Source organism: Sphaerodactylus townsendi, linkage group LG16, assembly GCF_021028975.2.
Source record: "Sphaerodactylus townsendi isolate TG3544 linkage group LG16, MPM_Stown_v2.3, whole genome shotgun sequence".
NCBI classification, from domain to species: Eukaryota; Metazoa; Chordata; class Lepidosauria; order Squamata; family Sphaerodactylidae; genus Sphaerodactylus; species Sphaerodactylus townsendi.
In genome coordinates, this window is record NC_059440.1 from 20,581,170 (window position 1) to 20,600,601 (window position 19,432).

A 19,432-nucleotide genomic window follows, 5' to 3' on the forward strand; every position below is an offset into this window, starting at 1 on the left:
AGCAGCTTCATATATGAAAATACTCAGTTGGCAGATTAAAAACATTATTAATTTTCCAAGTTAGTCATCCACAGAGATTCTGCCATTCTGAGGGAGGCATCTGTGAAATGGCAAAGATGTGTTTTGTTTCCTAAAGGAACTTTGCACACGCTCTGGGGGCATCGGTCCCAGAATGATTCAAGCAAACTTTTATACCGAATGTCTTTATGCTCTGGGATCTTGTGCTTGTATCAATTTCTGGGTCGTGTTGTTTTATGCTGTCGGTTTCTGTGTGCTTTTGTATCCTGTGTTTTTATTCAGCGAGGGTTTTAATGGTTTGTTAATTTCAATGCTTTTCTGTTTCTATGAGTTCTACTTTGTGTTGTGAACCGCCCCGAGCTAGTTCCCAGAGAGACAGCATTCACATTTCTTAAACGGAATGTGACCAGACGATAGCGCTTTCACAGAATGACTCAGCTGAACCTGCCATGGCCCTGTCAAAATCCCTCGATAAGCATACTGCTGCAGCTTCTCAGATCACAACAGGGACACATCTGCACAGCTCAATTCCCACCCCATTGACTGCTGCTCAGTCTTTTCCCTCCCTGTCTATGTGCTGCCAAAGGTTGTCTGCGGCTGGGTGCATTCACGGACTCTGCGATAGCCCACACTTCCCTGTCTGAAAGGTTAAGAGGGTGTTTGTGACTTTGGCTGAAGGTGTAATGGAAAAGCAGGAAGTCTCACAGTGTCCTCACGCTGCTCAGAGCATGCCTCAGGGTCAAATAAAATGAGCTGTGACTCACAGAGGCTCCTGCCGTAACAAATCCATTTTGTGGCGCGCCCCCCCCCCCCCTTATGCCCTTATGCATCTATTTACCATCTCATTTCTGGTTCCATCTATGTTACCCTCCTAGAGAGGAGTCTGGCCGTTCCTTCTTTTTGGGGAGATTTTAATGAACTGGGTTATAGGACGCCTGTAATGTTGTGTTGACCGCTGTTTTAATGGATTTTAGCTAATGTATTGATCGTTATGTGGTCACTATTATGAACCTCTATTTATTTGTATACATATTGATGTTGTGCACTGCCCAGAGCCCCTTGGGGGTGGGGCAGTCTATAAATCGAAAATATAAATAAATAAATAAATAAATAAATAAATAAATAAATAAATAAATAAATAAAAAGTCTCGGAGGTGCCACAAGAGCCATAGGTGCGGGCAAAGAGTGGAAACTAACAGACCACGGTCACACAGCCTGGAAAACCCACAACAGCCGACTGCCACAAGCACCATTGGTATCTTGGTGTGAAGCCTTTGTGTTCAAGGTGTGCCTTTCTATGCGTGCATGGTAGAGGCCCCTTCCGCACATGCAGAATAATGCACTTTCAATCCACTTTCAATGCACTTTGAAGCTGGATTTGACTGTGCGGAAGAACAAAACCCACTTTCAAACAATTGTGAAAGTGGATTGAATGTGCATTATTCCGCATGTGCGGAAGGGGCCTCAGAGTCAAGATGGTCCACACTCCGCTTAGATTCTGGGGAGGAAGTTCACCCCTGGAGAGTGACAGCCCCAGAAGCTCACATTAATGAAATTTTAACAATAAGAAGACGGGGACAAAATCTGAAGAGTGACTAGTTTTTTTATTTGCATACTTATTTACTGAGTTATATCCTGCTTTCCTTCCCAATGGGCACCCAAAATGGCTTGTGATAGTATTCCCTGTGCCCACTCCATTTTATTCCCAGTTCCATTTTACGATTACATCAGCAATCCTGTAAGATAATTCAGCTGGGTCAGACCAGCATCCCAGCAACCTTTCGTGGCAGTTTCAGGAACCAAACCTGGGTCTGTCAGACCCTAATCCGACACTCTTGATCACTACACCACGTTGGTTGAACAGATGGGAGAACTAGAAACGAAGGCTGTCGTCGTTGAAAAGGAACAGTGGAAGACCATTGGCTAAGTTGCCCAGATGGAAGGGATGCGGAGGATCCTGTCTCTTGAAGAGGAAACTTAAGTTTGTTTGTCTTCCCCTCCATGTGACAAATTGCCGGTGCCAAAATTCCCCTCCTCTTCCTGTTGAAAGGATCAACTGTGATAATATCTGCCAAGTGCCGTCACCCGCAAGGTGTGCCCAGTCAATGTTTAGTGTTGCTATGAGTGAAAACAGCATGAAGCCTCGGATCAAAACAGTCTGAAGTTCACGTCTTAGCTCAGAGATTTCCCTTGAGTCATCAGACTGAACCATGAGGAGAAAACATGTGTGGACTCTGGGGTGACGGCCTCATAGACTAAGCGCTCAGTCAGCAGGGACAGTGGCCTGAGGCAGCGGATTTCCAGGGCTTGCAGGCTAGCAGGAAAGACCTTTTGAGGGAACATCTCTCTTCCTAGAGTTGCCAACTCCAGGATGGGAACATAAGAACATAAGAACTAGCCTGCTGGATCAGACCAGAGTCCATCTAGTCCAGCACTCTGCTACTCGCAGTGGCCCACCAGGTGCCTTTGGGAGTTCACATGCAGGATGTGAAAGCAATGGCCTGCTGCTGCTGCTGCTGCTCCTGAGCACCTGGTCTGCTCAGGCATTTGCAATCTGAGATCAAGGAGGATCAAGATTGGTAGCCATAGATCGACTTCTCCTCCATAAATCTGTCCAAGCCCTTTTTAAAGCTATCCAGGTTAGTGGCCATCGCCACCTCCTGTGGCAGCATATTCCAAACACCAATCACACGTTGTGTGAAGAAGTGTTTCCTTTTATTAGTCCTAATTCTTCCCCCCCAGCATTTTCAATGAATGCCCCCTGGTTCTAGTATTGTGAGAAAGAGAGAAAGAGAGAGAAAAACTAAGGAAATTGCTGTAGATATGGGGTGGTGAAGGAGGGTGGGATTTGAGGAGGACAGGGCCCTCGGTGGGATATAATGCCATATAGCCTACCCCACAAAACAACCATTTTCTCCAACTAATCTCTGCTGCCTGGAGATCATTTGTAATTTATTTATTTTTATTAATTAATTAATTATTCGATTTATAACCTGCCGTCCCCTGTAGGGCTCAGGGCGGCGAACAACAATTATATAAACAACTACATCATGGGTAGTAGTCAATCAACCTAACATCAGTGAGCATAACGTTACGAAACAGCAAGGATATCAATAAACATAAGCAGCAGATAACAATAATCATAACATTACACACAGTAAAAATATCATAAGCATCAGTTCACGAAATAAGAAAACATCAATAAACAGCATAATGCCATAAAATGACAGTATAAACACCAAAATAGCAATAATCATAACAGTACGCGTGGCAAAGAATATCACTCAACATCACATAGCAGCATAACAGTACCATCATTTACAAACAACATCCAATAACCATAACCTAATAAATAGCCTAAGTAAACACAGATGGCAACTTTCTCTTCTATATCGAAGATGAAACATAACAACCGAGTACTAATCATCTAAATAGTCCATAGCAGTGATAGGGTAATGAAGGTGACTCTCCTATGTGAGTTGCTGCGGCAACTGTTCCTGCTTCTGTTTTCCAGACTTTCTTCACACTCTGTATAAGTGAATGGAGGAGAAGTCCTTCGTACCTTCAGGACCGTCTTTCCCCATATGTCCCTACACGGCCTCTACGTTCGTTAGAGGCCAATTTACTGGTGGTCCCTAGCCCCTCGATGATGCGGCTGGCCTCTACCCGGGCCAGGGCTGTAAAAGCCCTGGCCCCTGCCTGGTGGAACACGCTACCACCAACTATCCGGGCCCTGCGGGATCTTGGAGAGTTCTGCAGGGCCTGTAAGACCGAATTGTTCCACCGGGCGTTTGGAGGGGCCGGCCGCTGATGCCCCCTCCCCTTTCCCCCTCCTTTTCTTTACATTCTGGGTTCTCCGCTTCTCTGTTTTATTTTCCAGGGTGGATCTATGAAGTTCTGTTTTTATGATTGGATGCCAATATAACATTATTGATTGTTGTTTTAATGGGGGTTTTATTGTAACTATTGTTTTATTGTGTTGTTCACCGCCCAGAGCCCTTCGGGGGAGGGGCGGTATATAAAACCAATTATAAATAAATATAAATAAATAAATAAATAAATAAATAAAGTCTACTCAAGGATCCTTGATTCTGTTAAGCCTGGCAACACCTTTGAAATTTTAAGACAGGGCAGTGGTCGTCACCACAAAATGGCTGCTGTGTGTGTCTCTGTGTGTTGGATTTGGGGGGGGGGGTGCCTCTAGTTCTCCCTGCCCTTGTTTTAAGAATTACATTTCAATGAAATGAAATGCTCACTGTGTGTGTTGGGGTTGGGGGGCGGGCAATGAAAGACTTGTGTTTTCGACAAAAGCAAGAAAACGTTATGAGAACAGTGTTGTTGCTTGAGCTTGTTGCTGTTGAAATAACTCCGTGTTTGTAGAGTTGGGAGTGGGGGTGGCCTTAGTTACTACCCTGTTTCCCCAAATATAAGACATCCCCTGAAAATAAGACGTAGTAGAGGTTTTGCTGAAGTGCAAAATATAAGGCATCCCCCAAAAGTAAGACGTAGCAAAGTTTTTGTTTGGAAGCATGCCCGACAAACAGAACACAGAAAAATAAGACATCCCCTGAAAATAAGACATAGCATATCTTTGGGAGCAAAAATTAATATAAGACACTGTCTTATTTTTGGGGAAACACAGTATCAACCAGTCTTTGTGGGATCAGGGACTCTGAGAAATCATCTGTTGAAAGCAATACTGTGCAGCAGTTAACCTGTTTACAACAGATTTTATTTGGTTGCTGTCTGGAGGTATTCTCGAGGGAGATGGGGTTGGTTTCCTTGGATGAGATTGGGAAAGCATAAATTTTCCTCCTCCTCCCTTATCTCTTCAAGCTTTCCTCATATTTACTTTCACTTTTCATGCAGAGGTTTGCTTTGCTGCCCTTTGGTTCCTGTGGCGATGGGGCGGTTGTTGTGGCAGAGTAGTTTCGAGCAAACCCTCAAGCACACGCTCTTCTCAGCCCTGACTCTGGCTGGTGTCTGGATGGAAGACCTCCAAGGAATATCAGGGTTGTGTTGCAGAGGCAGGCAAACGTCTCTTGCCTTGAAAACCCTGTGAGGTTGCCGTAAGTCATCCGTGACTTAATGGCAAGAAAGGGGAGTCTGGGTAAAGATCAGACTGAAAACGTGGGTCTTAGTTGAATAAGGGTTTAGAATCGTTCCATCTTTTATACCCTTGTAATTTTGGGAAGACCCATAAATTTATGGAGGAAGATATGTAAAAAATGTGACCTTCCCACAGAGCACGTTATTGTTGCCAACTTTTGGGAAGAACCTGTTTGGATTTGTAGGATGCCCACTAACCAGGAGTGTCCACTTTGGATTTTAAAATCCCATATGTTGGAAAGAGGATACCAGTTTGTTCGCCCAGTACAGCTTGGAAACCAGGGGCCTTCAGAATATCATCAAATCAAATCAAACCTTTCCTTTTATTTTGTGGACTCAGGAATTGCACATTTGTGTAGTGTTATTTGGTTCTGTGTACTGAGCTTTTCTTTATCAAATGCTGTTTGTTATGTATATATGTACACTACTCTGTGCGTTTTTGCACTTTATTGCACCTATTTGTAAATTTTCGGCTTTATTAAATCACTTCCACTAAGGGCTTGACCTTGTTTGTGTACTGGAAGCCGCCAGGGTATGATGCGTTGTTAATTGGTTGTTCTTATACACCATGCCTATTTTCTCTGGTTTTTTTGTTCATAAAAAAACAAAGAGGGGCAGAGAAAAGGGGATGAAGGAAGGTGGCAAAGAAAAAGCGTGCAGGAAAACATAGAGAGGATGGGAACTTGGAAAAAGATATGAGGAAGGAAGGTAAAAGGAATCAGGAAGAATGGGAACAAGTAAGCTCCAGGAAAAACTTTGCTGGCCGCCCCCGGGCACTGTGATGGGGATCGTTGGTATTCATCATCATCCTTATTATATGGTCAACAACAGCCCTTTCTGTAATACAGTCATTAAAACAAATTATAGGACATGTATGTGCTTGTTGGTTAATAGAGTTCTTTCGGCATCCAGGAAGATCACGTCTCAATTGCTACATTTTTAAAAAAACAGCCACTCTTTCATAGAATCATAGAGTTGGAAGAGACCACAAGGGCCATCCAGTCCAACCCCCTTTGCCATGCAGGGACACACAATCAAAGCACTCCTGACTTATGATCATCTAGCCTAGCTGTTCTCAACCTGGGGGTCGGGACCCCTTTGGGGGTCAAACGATCCTTTCACAGGGGTCGCCTAAGACTCTCTGCATTAGTGTTCTCCATCTGTAAAGTGGATAAATGTAAGGGTTGGGGGTCACCACAACATGAGGAACTGTAGTAAAGGGTCGCAGCATTAGGAAGGTTGAGAACCGCTGATCTAGCCTCTGTTTAAAACCCCCCAAAGAAGGAGACTCCACCACTCTCTGAGGCAGTGAATTCCACTGTCAAACAGCCCTGACAGTCAGGAAGTTCTTCCTGAAGTTTAGGTGGAATCTCTTTTCCTGCACCTTGAATCCATCACTCCATGTCCTAGTCTCTGAGGCAGCAGAAAACAAGCTTGCTCCCTCTTCGACATGACATCCCTTCAAATATTTAAACATAGCTATCATGTCCCCACTTAACCTTTGCTTCTCCAGACTAAACATCCCCAGCTCTGTAAGCCTCTCTTTGTAGGGCCTGGATTCCAGACCTTTTACCATTTTGGTTGCCCTCCTCTGGACACGTTCCAGCTTGTCAATGTCCTTCTTCAGTTGCGATACCCAGAACAGAACACAGTACTCTAGGTGAGGTCTGACCAATGCAGAGTAAAGTGTAGGCCTAGGTGAGGTCTGACCAATGCAGAGTAAAGATTACTCCCCTCGATCTAGGCACTATGCTCTTATTGGTGCATCCCAAAATTGCATTGGCTGAGAGAGTTGTGAGAGAACTGTGACTAGCCCAGGGGTAGGGAACCTGCGGCTCTCCAGATGTTCCTGACCATTAATTCTATCAGTTTTGTCAGCATGGCCACTCACTATGCTGACAGAGGCTGATGGGAATTGTAGTTCCTGAACATCTGGAGAGCCGCAGGTTCCCTACCCCTGGACTAGCCCAAGATCACTCAGCAGGCTTCATGTGGAGGAGCAGGGAAACACTCTGGTTCTCCAGGTTAGAGTCTGCCATTTAGAGCAAAAACCGAACCAAAACAAAAAGACTTGACTAGGCCCGTGGTTGGCTGTAGGCAGAGGAGGCATCTAGAATGACCTGTGTGTTTGCACTTCAGTACTGGGTGCGCACGCATGAGAGAGAGAGAGGGAGAGAGAGAGAGAGAGAGAGAGCGCATTTCCGGAAACCCGATGCTCCTAGTGCTGGTTACTGCCGCTAGAGCCAAGGTATGTCTCTGCCAGAGCTTGCAGCTTAATTTCCAGCAGGGAGAGTCTCCGGCAGAAAGTGGGGGCAGGTGAGAGGAAGACGAGGGCCGAGGCAAGTAGCTGCAGGCCGGCAGCTGAAGCTGCTCAGCTGTGCTCCAGCCATAAATTGCAGCTTTGTGTGGGCCCAGACTGGCAGGGAGTGGGGTTTTTTTCTTCCACAAATCCTTACTCATTGCAAACCCCAGCGATGCCCCACCTGCTTAGTCAACCTCTTGTCACACCAGAGGTTCAACCCCGGAGCTCTCCGACAGCAGTGAGTCAGCTGAGCTCAGTTCCAGCTTGGCGGGAGGCTCCGGCGCTTGGGAGACGCTACTGTTTCTGCCACTGTCCAGATGAAGAGGCCCGGTGCAGCAGAGAGGCCAGGCCGGCTGCCGTGGCTGCAGAGGGGGTGAGTCCGGCGTCCGGGGAGTCATGGCTCCCATTCTTCCCGGGCTGACCTTTTTCTTAAAGGAGAGTCCCTGTTGCTCCCACAGGCCTAGGCACAGACGGCGTTAGCTTTCATGCCGGCTGCACTGCAGTTTAAAAATTCAGTACCAGGCTTGGCAGCAGCTGTGGCCCTCTGTCGCCCTCTTCCCCATGCCCAGGTGCTTTTTATGCATCTCCCCTGGGAGTTTGGCTGGCTTGCCAGGGGAACGGAGCCAAAGCGGCCGGATTTTCTCAGCTCTGAGAAAAAACCCACCTGCTGATTTCCCCCTTCATCTGTCCGGCGCTTCTTATCACGGTTGATGGGGCTTGATGCCACATTATCGGTTTCCCACTCCACCCCGTTTTCTGGCTCATTCCTATAGGATCCGGTGCCTTAACAGAGACTGCAAATATTTACGTGCTCCCTTCCTGCATCGGAATAAGCTGCAGCTGGACGAGCACTTTGGGATCACCCTTGTGAATTGCCTCTGGTGGGGTTTCCTAGAACTGGCCACAAAACATCCTGGGAACACAGGAACGTGGGAGGGTGTTCTGGCAGCTGCAGCCCTATCAGCCCCCCCCCCACCCTCCCGCCACTCTCACATCTGGCTGACAGACCGCCTTTCATCTGCTCTGTGGGAACTGGGAGGCCAAAGAAGTTCAGATGCTGCCTTATCTGCTTGGCAGTTCTGGGGGAGATGCTCCAAGAGAGGTCCACCAGACCTTTGCTTGCCTGGAACACAGTGCAAGCCGTTGAAAGGCAGCTGCAGAAGCTCCGGGATTTGGGGGGAGAAATTGTGTAAGTAAGGCAGAAAGAAAAAGAAAACAGAGCAAGGTAGCTGCATGTAGAAAACGAGAAGGGTGTAGTGGAGATGCCGTGTTGATGTTGTCGATAGTGTTGCTGGACAAAATGAAGGACCCGCTGTGGGTCCCTGTTGGGAGAAAGGCAGGGCATAACAGCAGTAAATAAAGGTAAAATAAGCACCTCTGTTTCTTGATGTAATCCTGTTTGCTTCCTGGTGGAGGGCAGGAACTTGTTCAAGGCTTGGATGCCCTCTCTCCCCTCCGGGCTATTTGAAATGCTCTCTGGTATTTCTGCAGTGTTGGGCACAGACTGTTGAGCAGTGCAGGTGCTCCCCGGGTTCAGTCCCACCTTAGCAACACGTGTTGTGAAAGATCTCCACCGAAGACCCTAGAGAACGGCTGTCAGTTCAGAGTAGACAATGTTGGCCTTGATGGACTGAGGCCTGACTTGTATTTTGCTTTGCAGAGTTTGCTAAGAAATCTCCTATGTCCTTTCAAGGCCAGCATCACAGGATATAGGCCCGTGGTGGTGAACCTTTGGCACTCCAGATGTTATGGACTACAATTCCCACTAGCTCCTGCCAATTGGCCATGCTGGCAGGGGCTGATGGGAAGTGTAGTCCATAACATCTGGAGTGCCAAAGGTTCGCCACCACTGATATAGGCCCTTTCTACACAAATCCCCTAAAACGGTTTCAATCCTCCCCTTTATAATGATGTGTGTCTTCAGCCAGCGTGGTATAGTGGTGTAAGATCAGGTGAACTCTAATCAGGAGAACCGGGTTTGATTCCCCGCTCTGCCACTTGAGCTGTGGAGGCTTATCTGGTGAACCAGATTAGCTTGTGCACTCCAACACATGCCAGCTGGGTGACCTTGGGTGACCACAGTTCTTTGGAGCTCTCTCAGCCCCACCCACCTCACAGGGTGTTTGTTGTGGGGGAGGGGAGGGAAAGGAGATTGTAAGCCCCTTCGAGTCTCCTTACAGGAGAAAAAGGGGGGGATATAAATCCAAAGTCTTCATTCACCCTTTCAAAATGATTCCTGGCCACCATTATGCAACCCCCCCCCCCCCTTTTAGTTCTGTGTTGAATTGATAATCCAATGCTTCAGTCTCATGCTGCATTTTCTACTCCTTGTATACTTGATGCTTCGAAGATTGCCCCCCCTCCATAAAAGAACAACCAGAGAGAAATGTTGCAAATAAACAGGCAAGGAGGAAAGAACTGAGTGAGCTCAGAAAATGACGCAAAGGAAGAAGTTCAGGGAAGCAGAGAAGCGTGGGAAACAATGTCACTAGACCGCATGGCTACTGAAGACGTTTTCAAAATACATCAACCAGAGAATCGTTTCAAAAAGGGGTTTCTTTACAACGATTTGAGGCTGGAAAGAAAACGTTTGGAGGTAAAAACAATGCGGAGATCCAGAGGAAACGTTTTATTTCCTGCCTCAAAACAGCTTAAGAGGTTTGTGCAGATAGGCCCCATGGAGTCTAATTAAAAGATGGAAACTGACATTCCTGTTTTGGCAATTCGCAGCCCACGATGCCTGCGCTAAGTTGCTTTAAGTTTCATCCCTCTTCCTCAGCCTAATGATCTTTGAGTGGCTTCCTGTACGTGCTGACTTTATTGGAACTATTTATATCCCCCCTTTCAAATGAAGCTCAAGGCACATAATGCTGTTTTTTTTAAAAGCCAGACAAAATACAAACACGAATGCATCTCAGTTTCACCCAAATCAACAGCTTAGAGCTCATACTTCAGTAAGCCAGACACCCATTTTTTATAAACTTCCACAACCAGCTATATCAACAGGAAGCTTTCTCAAATAACCAGTGTTTTTCAGGCTTTCCGAAAGCCGCAGAGGGAAGGAATCAAACCAATGGATTCCAAGTGATTGCTCCATGATGCTCAATCAGCCACTCAAAATACATGGTTTTGGCCCCTTCCGCACATGCACAGAATAATGCACTTTCAATCCACTTTCAATGCACTTTGCAGCTTGACTTTGCTGTGCGGAATAGCAAAATCCACTTGCAAACCATTGTGAAAGTGGATTGGGAGTGCATTATTCTGCATGTGCAGAGCGGGCCTTGGGGCCAAAGTCAGTTGGGTTCCTTAATGGGATAGCAGAAGAGATCAGTGATTTAATTTATATGTATGAAGTCTGTGGTCCCCTGGTTAGGAAAGGTTCAAGACAAATGGCATAAAAAAAATTTGGTCCACAGGTGCTGTAGCTGAAATGTATTTGCTTTCCAAATTCTCACGAGTTCTTCTGGGTAAATTCTGCGGTCCAAAATTTTCAGTGTGTGCAACTGTTTGCTAATTGATATTCTCTTTTGTTATCCAAAAAGTGTATTTAACGTTCGGCAGCTAGAGTTAGTAGGAGCCTGTCACGATCAGAGATGAAGTAGTGAATATCTGATAAGGTTGGGCAACTGAAAGTGTTAATAGCATGTTTTGAATCCAGTGCTTCCTCCTCGGAGTTCAAGGTCGCTGGCTTTAGATTGGGAAATTCCTAGAGATGGGGGGGCGGGGGGGGAAGTCTGGGGAAGGCGGGGCTTGGGGTTGGGAGGGATCTCAGTGGGGTGTAATGAGAGATTCCCTTCTGCATCTAGTTAGAGGGCCTGCACTAAGCACTTTACCTGTGCAAAGCTATTTACCTGTGCAAAGGCTTTACCTGTGCAAAGCTATTTAGCAGCAGAGTTCTCCAGGATTTATCAAGGGTGATTAACTACTTTTAATTCTGATAATACAAACGAATGAGGAGGAAAGTGCAACTCTATGATCTTTGAACAGCAAATTAGATGGAACAGTTATTTACTGAGAAGCGAAAATATTCTTTTTATTGAGCAAGATAGGGAAAAAATGCTGGCATAAGAAAGTTAACCCTGCAATTACTGTGAAGGTAAATGCTGAAATTATCGAAATGCCTAGCATTGCTTAATTATATAGCAGGTAGTAGTTTTTAAAAATTAGATTTTTTTTGCTTGTTTGACTGCTTTTAGGGATTACCAGAGGCTTCTGTTACCCTCCAAGAAATCTCACTTAGTCTTCGTCTGAGAGTTCCATCTAGAGAAATCAGATTTGCTTGTGCACAGGAGTGAATATTTATAAACAATGATTACCCTTATATCTCTCTTAATCTCTTCTGTCACAGTCAAGTGGTTATTATTATCTAGACAACCGATTGGCTCATAACGAAGTATGAGACAATCAACGTTAAGTGCCAAAAAGCCAGTCAGCATGTGCAGATGAGTTACATCTGATAGAGCAAGATAAGAAGGCTTATCAGCGCTTAACCTCTATGAAATGCAATTAATCTAACTTTCATGTAACTGTTTCAGTTAACTGGCCTAGAGGAAGGCGACTTGAAGCAAGTTAATTGACAGCTGAAAAGTGCATGACCTCTGAGCTTGCAAAGTCAGCAAGAAAAGATTGGTGATATCATAGATACTGCTATGCGCTATGATGCCTTCAAATCTGGTATATCCTCCAGGAGAACTGGCAATGAGTTGTGATTTTGGGTGATTTCTAGATCCCCACCTGGAGGCTGGCTACCCTGATGGTATACATGCACCCACCCCATCTTTACAACAACTCTGTGACGTAGGTTAAATTGAATGAAGCTATTCCCAGATCACCCAGTAAGAGAAGATTTGCACCTATGTCTCCTCACTCCTAGTTTGATCCGCTGCACCATACCGGCTCCCAACCTTATATCGGTGCGGTCAATTTCATCGTAGAGGAGTGAGATTTCAAAGCCAAACGCCAAACTTCAATTCTAGAATTTGAATGGTCAACTTCAAAGTGAGATTTCACAATCACCATTTGGATTTTGGAATCCTGTTAGGTTTCTTATGTAGCCTAAATCCCTAGGCTGTTGCTAAGAGGCAATGTAAACATCTAAATAAATAACTAGTGTGGGAGAGACGGAGAAAATATGTCGTATGATTAATCATATTCTGTGTAATGCTCTGCAGGTTCAATTAGAGCTGAACCCTTCCCTTCCAAATTTCTCAGCTACCAATTTTATTGTCAAGTAGTTTTCAGATATACTCTAGCTGGGCCTTTTCTGTGTACGTTTCAAATATTTGACACCTGTAATTTGATGTCCTGTGATACTTGATTTTGGTGTTCGACAATCGACAGGCAGTACAGATGGTGCCTGAATAGGTCCGATAGACAGATAGTGTAGTGGGATTTTTTGTGTTTTAATACATACACCCAATGATTATTCATTATTTTATTTATAAATATAAAATATTCATATTTCATTTATTTATCCATAAATGTTTGTGAAACAGATCTATTTTGCCTTTCCATCCAAATAGGGTTCCCAAGGCAGCAGACATTAAAACAAGTTACACATGGTGTGTAAGCTATACAATAGTCTTGGATTGCTGAAAGCAGAGTCCGTGTAGAAATGTTCCAAGAGTCTACACTGCACCCACTTTGATGCTTTGACAAAATTGCGAGCATTCTAGTGGGCTGGGTTGCACTGCCCCCTGCTGGTTCGGTCTGCCAGTCAAGCAACCAATCTGTACATTTTCCTAAGTGCATAAAAATCCTAAATTCAGTTTCTGTCATCCCCACTTAAAAGCTTTCAGTTTGAGGATTACACTGGCCTGATTGACAATCGCTTCTTTAGACAATTGCTTCTTATTTTGGAAATTCAAGCCAGCCGAGGTGGGGGTCCCTCAGTCTACCCCCAGGAAGCGAGACACTGATTGCGGATTGTGGGTTGCAGCCAATTGAGGCGGCTTTGAGAGATCTTCTTTTGTTGCCATCCATGAGCATTGTTCTGCGCCGGCTGAAAGGTCGCAGGGCACCAAGCAGCACCCCCTCTCCTCCCAGGGGCTGTCTGTGCATTTAAAAATAACTCCCCCCCCACACACACACCCTCCGCCAATCTATGCTGAACAGCCTCGGGCACTGTATGGCCTCTGCTCACAATCAGAGGAAACACTGTGGCCGCGGTGCATTGTTATGCGGCAGACACTCATTTCCTTTGCCCTATGAGAAGGATATAGGCCAACCCCAACCCCGCGGCCTCTTTTACAGCCAGCCCAAAGATGGGGGCATAGCTTCAGCTAAGGTTTGGATTTAGTCCAGGCCCTTTCTGCACATGCAGAATGATGCACTTTCAATCCGCTTTCAGTGCACTTTGCAGCTGGATTTCACCGTGCGGAATAGTAAAATCCACTTGCAAACACTTGTGACAGTCGATTGAAAGTGAGTTATTCTGCATGTGCGGAAGGGGCCTTTGAGTTGGGTTTCCAGCTTTGGGTTGGGAAATTCGTGGAGATTTTAGGGATGGAGACTGAGGAAGGTGGGATTTGAGGTGAGGAGCGACTTTAGGGGGTTTAATGTCATAGGCTCCTCCTTTCAAAGTGGCCATTTCCCCTCCAGTTGAACTGTTCTCTCTGTCACTTGCGGATCAGTTGTAACCCCAGTGTGATAAATAAGAAATATGTTTTCTACTAGGAATGAGGGAATGAGTCATAAGGGAGGGTGCTTGGGGCAGGACAAGATAAGACCGCTGGATGACTAGGCTGCAGGGCAAGGCTTGTAGCAGATTGCACGTATTCTGCATGCTTAATAGGCTAATGCATATTAACTTCTCCTCCTGCTCTGACAACAAACTATTATAATGAACATACAGGAAGAATATGGGAGGGGGCCACATATTAAGGAGTAACATGTAAATAGGCGGACTGGAAAGTTGTGACTCTAAGTACCCTTAGCCAATGGGGGAAGAGAGAGAGTGTGGCAAATTCGGGAGAAGGGAATAAACGTCCTGTGGATTACTGATTTGGCGGAGTCTGCCCATGTGGGGACACTCCTCTTTCTTTGCATATTAAGCTACTTAAAACTCTCTTCTGTTGGCTTGGTGTTTGGTAAAGAAATATTGGGCACCACACCAGATCTTCAGTTATCACCTGGTGCCTGGCAACCCTAGTTTAGACAGGCAGGAGACGTCGTCCTTTCCTAGCAGTTCTTCTGTTCTAGCAGAAGGGGAGGGATTATTATAGAGGTGTGTGGGGCATACAAGCAGTGTGGGCTGCCCCTCACAGTGGAATGAAGAAAAGGAGCAGGGAGCCATGTCTTGGCAAGAGAAGAAAAAGAGTTGGATTTATATCCCCCCTTTCTCTCCTGTGGGAGACTCAAAGGGGCTTACAATCTCCTTTCCCTCCCCCCTCTCACAACAAACACCCTGTGAGGTAGGTGGGGCTGAGAGAGCTCCGAAAAACTGTGACTCACCCAAGGTCACCCAGCTGGCATGTGTTAGAGGGCACAAGTGAATCTGATTCACCAGATAAGCCTCCACAGAGCAAGTGGCAGAGCGGGGAATCAAACCCGGTTCCTCCAAATTAGAGTACACCTGATCTTAACCACTATGCCACTGCTGCACAAGAGGGTGTTGTTAAATGGATTGCAGACCGCTTTGCTGAGGAGATGCAAAGAAGGCAATTTCCCTGCGCTGAACCAGACCTGATGAAAAACGTGCAGGGTAGAATTGCACCTGTATGTGGTGTTCTGCATTTAAATTAGGTCCCCAGTTGCTATGCATTTAGCGTTAGCTTGTCAGGAATCTGTGGCTCCAGTGGGCGAGACACTGGCTATGTTTGACCTTACGGACAAGTAGCTAAAGGCCAGCATAGACGTGAGAGTCTGCACCAGGGTGTGGTGTAAGCTGCATTGGGTGTTATGTAGAAATGGGGACTTGATTTCGAAGACAGCAAAGGGAGATGGACTCCAACCAACATATCGGTTTAGTGGCTCTGTAATTTCTCCTGAGGAAGAACATTTTACAGTACGTTTGGAAAATGTGGAGTGCAATCATAAGCAAAGTTATTCCCTTCTAAGTCCATTGGCATCAGTGGACTTAGAAAGGTGTAACTCTACTTAGTATATGGCCCTGCTAGTTTGTCCGTAAACTGGCCTGCATCTCCAATCTGGCGTTCTCCTTTTTCTTCACGGGCAGCACAGTTACAAGGCGTTGTTGGGGACTCAGCACAGAGATCCGATGAGCACTTGAGGGGCTCATAGGAAAAGACATGTTGTTGTGCAGTTAGCTCCTTGTGTGAGCTTCCTTGGAGTACCTCTTCTCAATGTTACATCGGTCTTGCCTCAGTGTCTGAGTCTTATCATGACTCAACACAAACATACAGGTGAAAAGAAAGGCTCGCTTTTGCACAGGTATGGTCCACAAACCAGGGCTTTGGCCCATTGAAAGCAAAAGTTGAAATGTGTTGGCTTAGAGTCCTTCGGGAGCAAAACAGCCAGTGTATTTCCTCTTATAACTCTGCAATGAAAAGGGATAGAAACGTTTTAAAGCAAAAAAAAAAAGCTGGGAACATTTGCAATCTTGCAGTACATCATTATAATGATATGATGTTATGGCGTTTTAATTGTTGCTGATAAAAGAGCTCTCAAAAGCTCTTTGGCACAGAGGAGAAATGGCTGTTGCAGAGGCTGAGGGAAATGGAGCCATCGTGGGCAGGCCATGCAAAAATGTGCACTTTCCTAGCCACGTGGTATCCAAAGGGGCTTAGATTGCAGTCTTTCCCAAAGGATTATATGCCAAGCCATATCTGGAAAGATGAAGCATGCCTGGGGGTGGGGACAGGAGCAGGGAAAGACAAGCAGGACAAAATGTGGTTGCTTCTGAACACAGTGTTCCCGTCGGGGAAGCAACACAGAGCAAAACTTCCATGTAGAAACAGATGCAAGGCAGCTTCATGCGTTCCAGTCTGTATTTCAGCCACCCTAAAAGAAGGAGTAAGACTTCTGGAAGTGGGATCCCCCCCCCCTGTTTGCTTTCGAACTGCACGGGTGTACCTCCCAGGGGGACATATGGGGCCGAATGTCCCTGGGCTGCAGCCATTTAGTCACGTGGGGGGTGGAAAATCACCCCCCCACATCCCTCCTCCTTCCCTGATGACCTGGTGTAAAAAATCGTTTGGGCGTGGTGGGGGGCTGCCCACGCGGGGGTGGTGGTGGTGGAAAACTCAGCTTTTGCACCGGGCTACATTTTCCCTAGATCCGTGGTGGTGAACCTTTGGCACTCCAGATGTTATGGACTAGAATTCCCAACAGCCCCTGCCAGCATGGCCAATTGTAGGGGCTGATGGGAATTGTAGTCCATAGCATCTGGAGTGCCAAAGGTTCGCCACCACCGCCCTAGATACTGCCTCTGTTGAACTGACAAGTGGCTTAAAAGTGGGGAGTGGAGCAGACGGTTCATACGAACCAAGGAAGCATCTACCCGGGCAGATGCCTCAGGACCTGTGTATCCTGTTGCACAGCTTGGTTGTTCTCTCCGTCTTTAATTATGGGTAAAACTGCATGTGGGACAGCACCCGAGGATGAACCGAAGGCGCTGCGCTTGTTTGTACTTCTCTGGCTGGAAACGGGCATCTGCGCAATCCTTACCCGTGGGGCTGGTCGTCCCCAGGCAGAAATTTGTTTTGTTCTAAACTGTGTGGAGAGCTGGAGCACGCCAAATAGGAGGCTGATTTACATACCCTGCCCCACTATGGGGCAAGGCATTTGCACTGGAGAAGGGGGGAATTCAACGGGATGGGGGGCAAGAACTCTACATCTTTCCAAGCTGCGTAGAAGCAGGTGGTTATTCCTTTCCTCTTTTGTGCATACTCTTGCATGAGATGACGTGTGCTGAAAATGCCTCTCTTCAACACTCCTCTTAAAGGTACCTGTTGGCTTACAAGCTGGTTTTTAGTATGACCTGGGAGGATTTTGCCTAATGACGATCTCCGTCTCTCTTTCCCCCTCCCCAGGTATGCCACCACGCCGAGTGCCAGCAGCTGAACCACAACGGCCCCCTCCACTTGTGCGAGACGTGTGACGGACGCTTCCACAGCGCCATGCACTTTGACGGCCACATCCGCTTCGACTTGCAAGGTGACCCTGGCCAAGCTGTGTGCCTGTGTGTGTGTATGTGGAGGGTAATGGCAGGATGGAGGCCTTCCCCAGATACCCCCCCAAAAGCATAATCGTTCTGAGATTTCCTTTACAATCATCAAGGCCACCAGTTAATGCTTTAAAAAACATGTTTTAAAAACCCACCCCAAACCTGCCAGTGATAATGTCTCTCCAAGGGAGGAGGGCTCTGCATCCTCTCCCCAAAGGGGTCTTTCTGGGCACAAATCCACTCCCGAGAGCCAGCGTGGTGTAGTGGTTAAGAGCAGGTGCACTCTAATCTGGAGAACCGGGTTTGATTCCCCGCTCTGCCACTTGAACTGTGGAGGCTTATCTGGGGAACCAGGTTAGCTTGTGCACCCCAACACACACCAGCTGGATGACCTTGAGCTAGTCACCGTACTTTGGAGCTCTCTCAGTCTCACCCACCTCACAGGGTGTTTGTTGTGAGGGGAGGAGAGAAAGGAGATTGTAAGCCCCTTTAAGTCTTCTTACAGGAGAGAAAGGGGGGATATAAATCCAACCTATTCTTCTTATGCCTGTCAGGTTCTGTTCTGGCCCGGAACGTCTCCACGCGGTCATGTCCGCCACGAACCAGCCCTGCTTCAGATGTGGAGGATGATGATGAAGGGCTGATGGATGGAAGAGGGTGAGTGCGGGGGAAACTGGCCTGGGCTTTGTTGAATTCAGGAAAAAACTCCTTGCAGCTATACTCTGTTCCGCATGAAGATGATAGTAGATTGTATACTCCTCTGCCACCGAACAAAGCATGCCGGACCTTCTTTGTTGTAGAATGCTCCGCCTGGGTCCTAGTGCCTACCTGGCCCTGCTCTCCCCCATTTGAAAGCATATTCTAATGCGGAACCTTACAACTTCCTCCACCGCTTGCACCTCAACTGACCGAATTATCATCTTTATGTGAAACAGAGTATGGGAAGTCGGCATCGCAGAGAGGAAGTGTCTAAGACAACTCTCTTTCTCACATTCTGATTTTCATCTTTGAAAAAATGGTACGGAGAGAGCATTCAAACGCATGATCTGTACAGCTGCACCATCTAAAGCTTCTAAACATCTCTGAAATTCTAGCTTTAAAATCCTCCAGGAGCAAGTGGGAGAGCTCTTTCCCGCATTGCAAAAAAACATTATTTGCTTACTGTCCCCCAAGTTGCGGTGGAAGAGAATGGGCAGAGCTTTTTACTAAGGCCAGATCCGTCTCTTGGCTTCTCTCTTGCAGGGATAAGAAAAGTTCAGCGCTGAAGTTGACCAAGAAAAAGGCCAGGAGGCGACACACAGATGTAAGGATGCTTACCTCCTTCTTCCATGTTCTGTCTCAGCAATTCTGGAAATGGTGATTTCAGAATGTCACTGTGGCGGGGGGGGGGGGGGGGGAAGAGGGCATGCGTAGTGTAGTGGTGGATTCTGATTTTGATTCCCCGCTCCTCCACCTAAGTGGCAGAGGCTTATCTGTTGAACCAGATGTGTTTCTGCACTCCTACATTCCTGCTGGGTGACCTTGGGCTAGTCACAGTTTTTCCTGAACTCTCTCAGCCCCACCTGCCTCACAAGGTGTCTGTTGTGGGGAGAGCTTTCCTGGGGAGATGAATGCCGAGAGGCCTGCTTTGGAATTAAGACCATGTCCCCATGTGCTAAACCTCTGGATTTCTGTCTTAGGATCCTAGCAAGGAATGCTTCACCTTGAAGTTTGATTTGAATGTGGACATCGAGACCGAGATTGTGCCAGCCATGAAGAAGAAGTCCCTGGGGTAAAGAAATTAAAGTTAGCCTGGGATGTGGGGTGGGGGTACAGACCTCAGTTGGCAGCAAGTTGGGGTTTCTCCTGGGACAGTTGCAGTGCTCACAAGCCAC

General features: G+C 46.6%; 1 protein-coding gene across 6 annotated transcripts in view; it reads left to right on the forward strand.

Moving 5' to 3' along the window:
• Positions 1-19,432, forward strand: part of PLEKHG5 (pleckstrin homology and RhoGEF domain containing G5) — a 102,419-nt gene that overhangs the window by 49,644 nt on the left and 33,343 nt on the right. For 5 of the 6 annotated variants that reach the window (XM_048518712.1, XM_048518714.1, XM_048518716.1 and 2 more), the window contains 4 exons: positions 17,425-17,548; positions 18,113-18,215; positions 18,801-18,861; positions 19,238-19,329. In XM_048518712.1, coding sequence (XP_048374669.1) covers positions 17,425-17,548; positions 18,113-18,215; positions 18,801-18,861; positions 19,238-19,329 — 380 coding nt within the window. Of the gene's footprint in view, positions 1-16,947; positions 16,963-17,424; positions 17,549-18,112; positions 18,216-18,800; positions 18,862-19,237; positions 19,330-19,432 lie in introns of those variants that run through there. The other variant, XM_048518717.1, reaches the window with a different exon arrangement.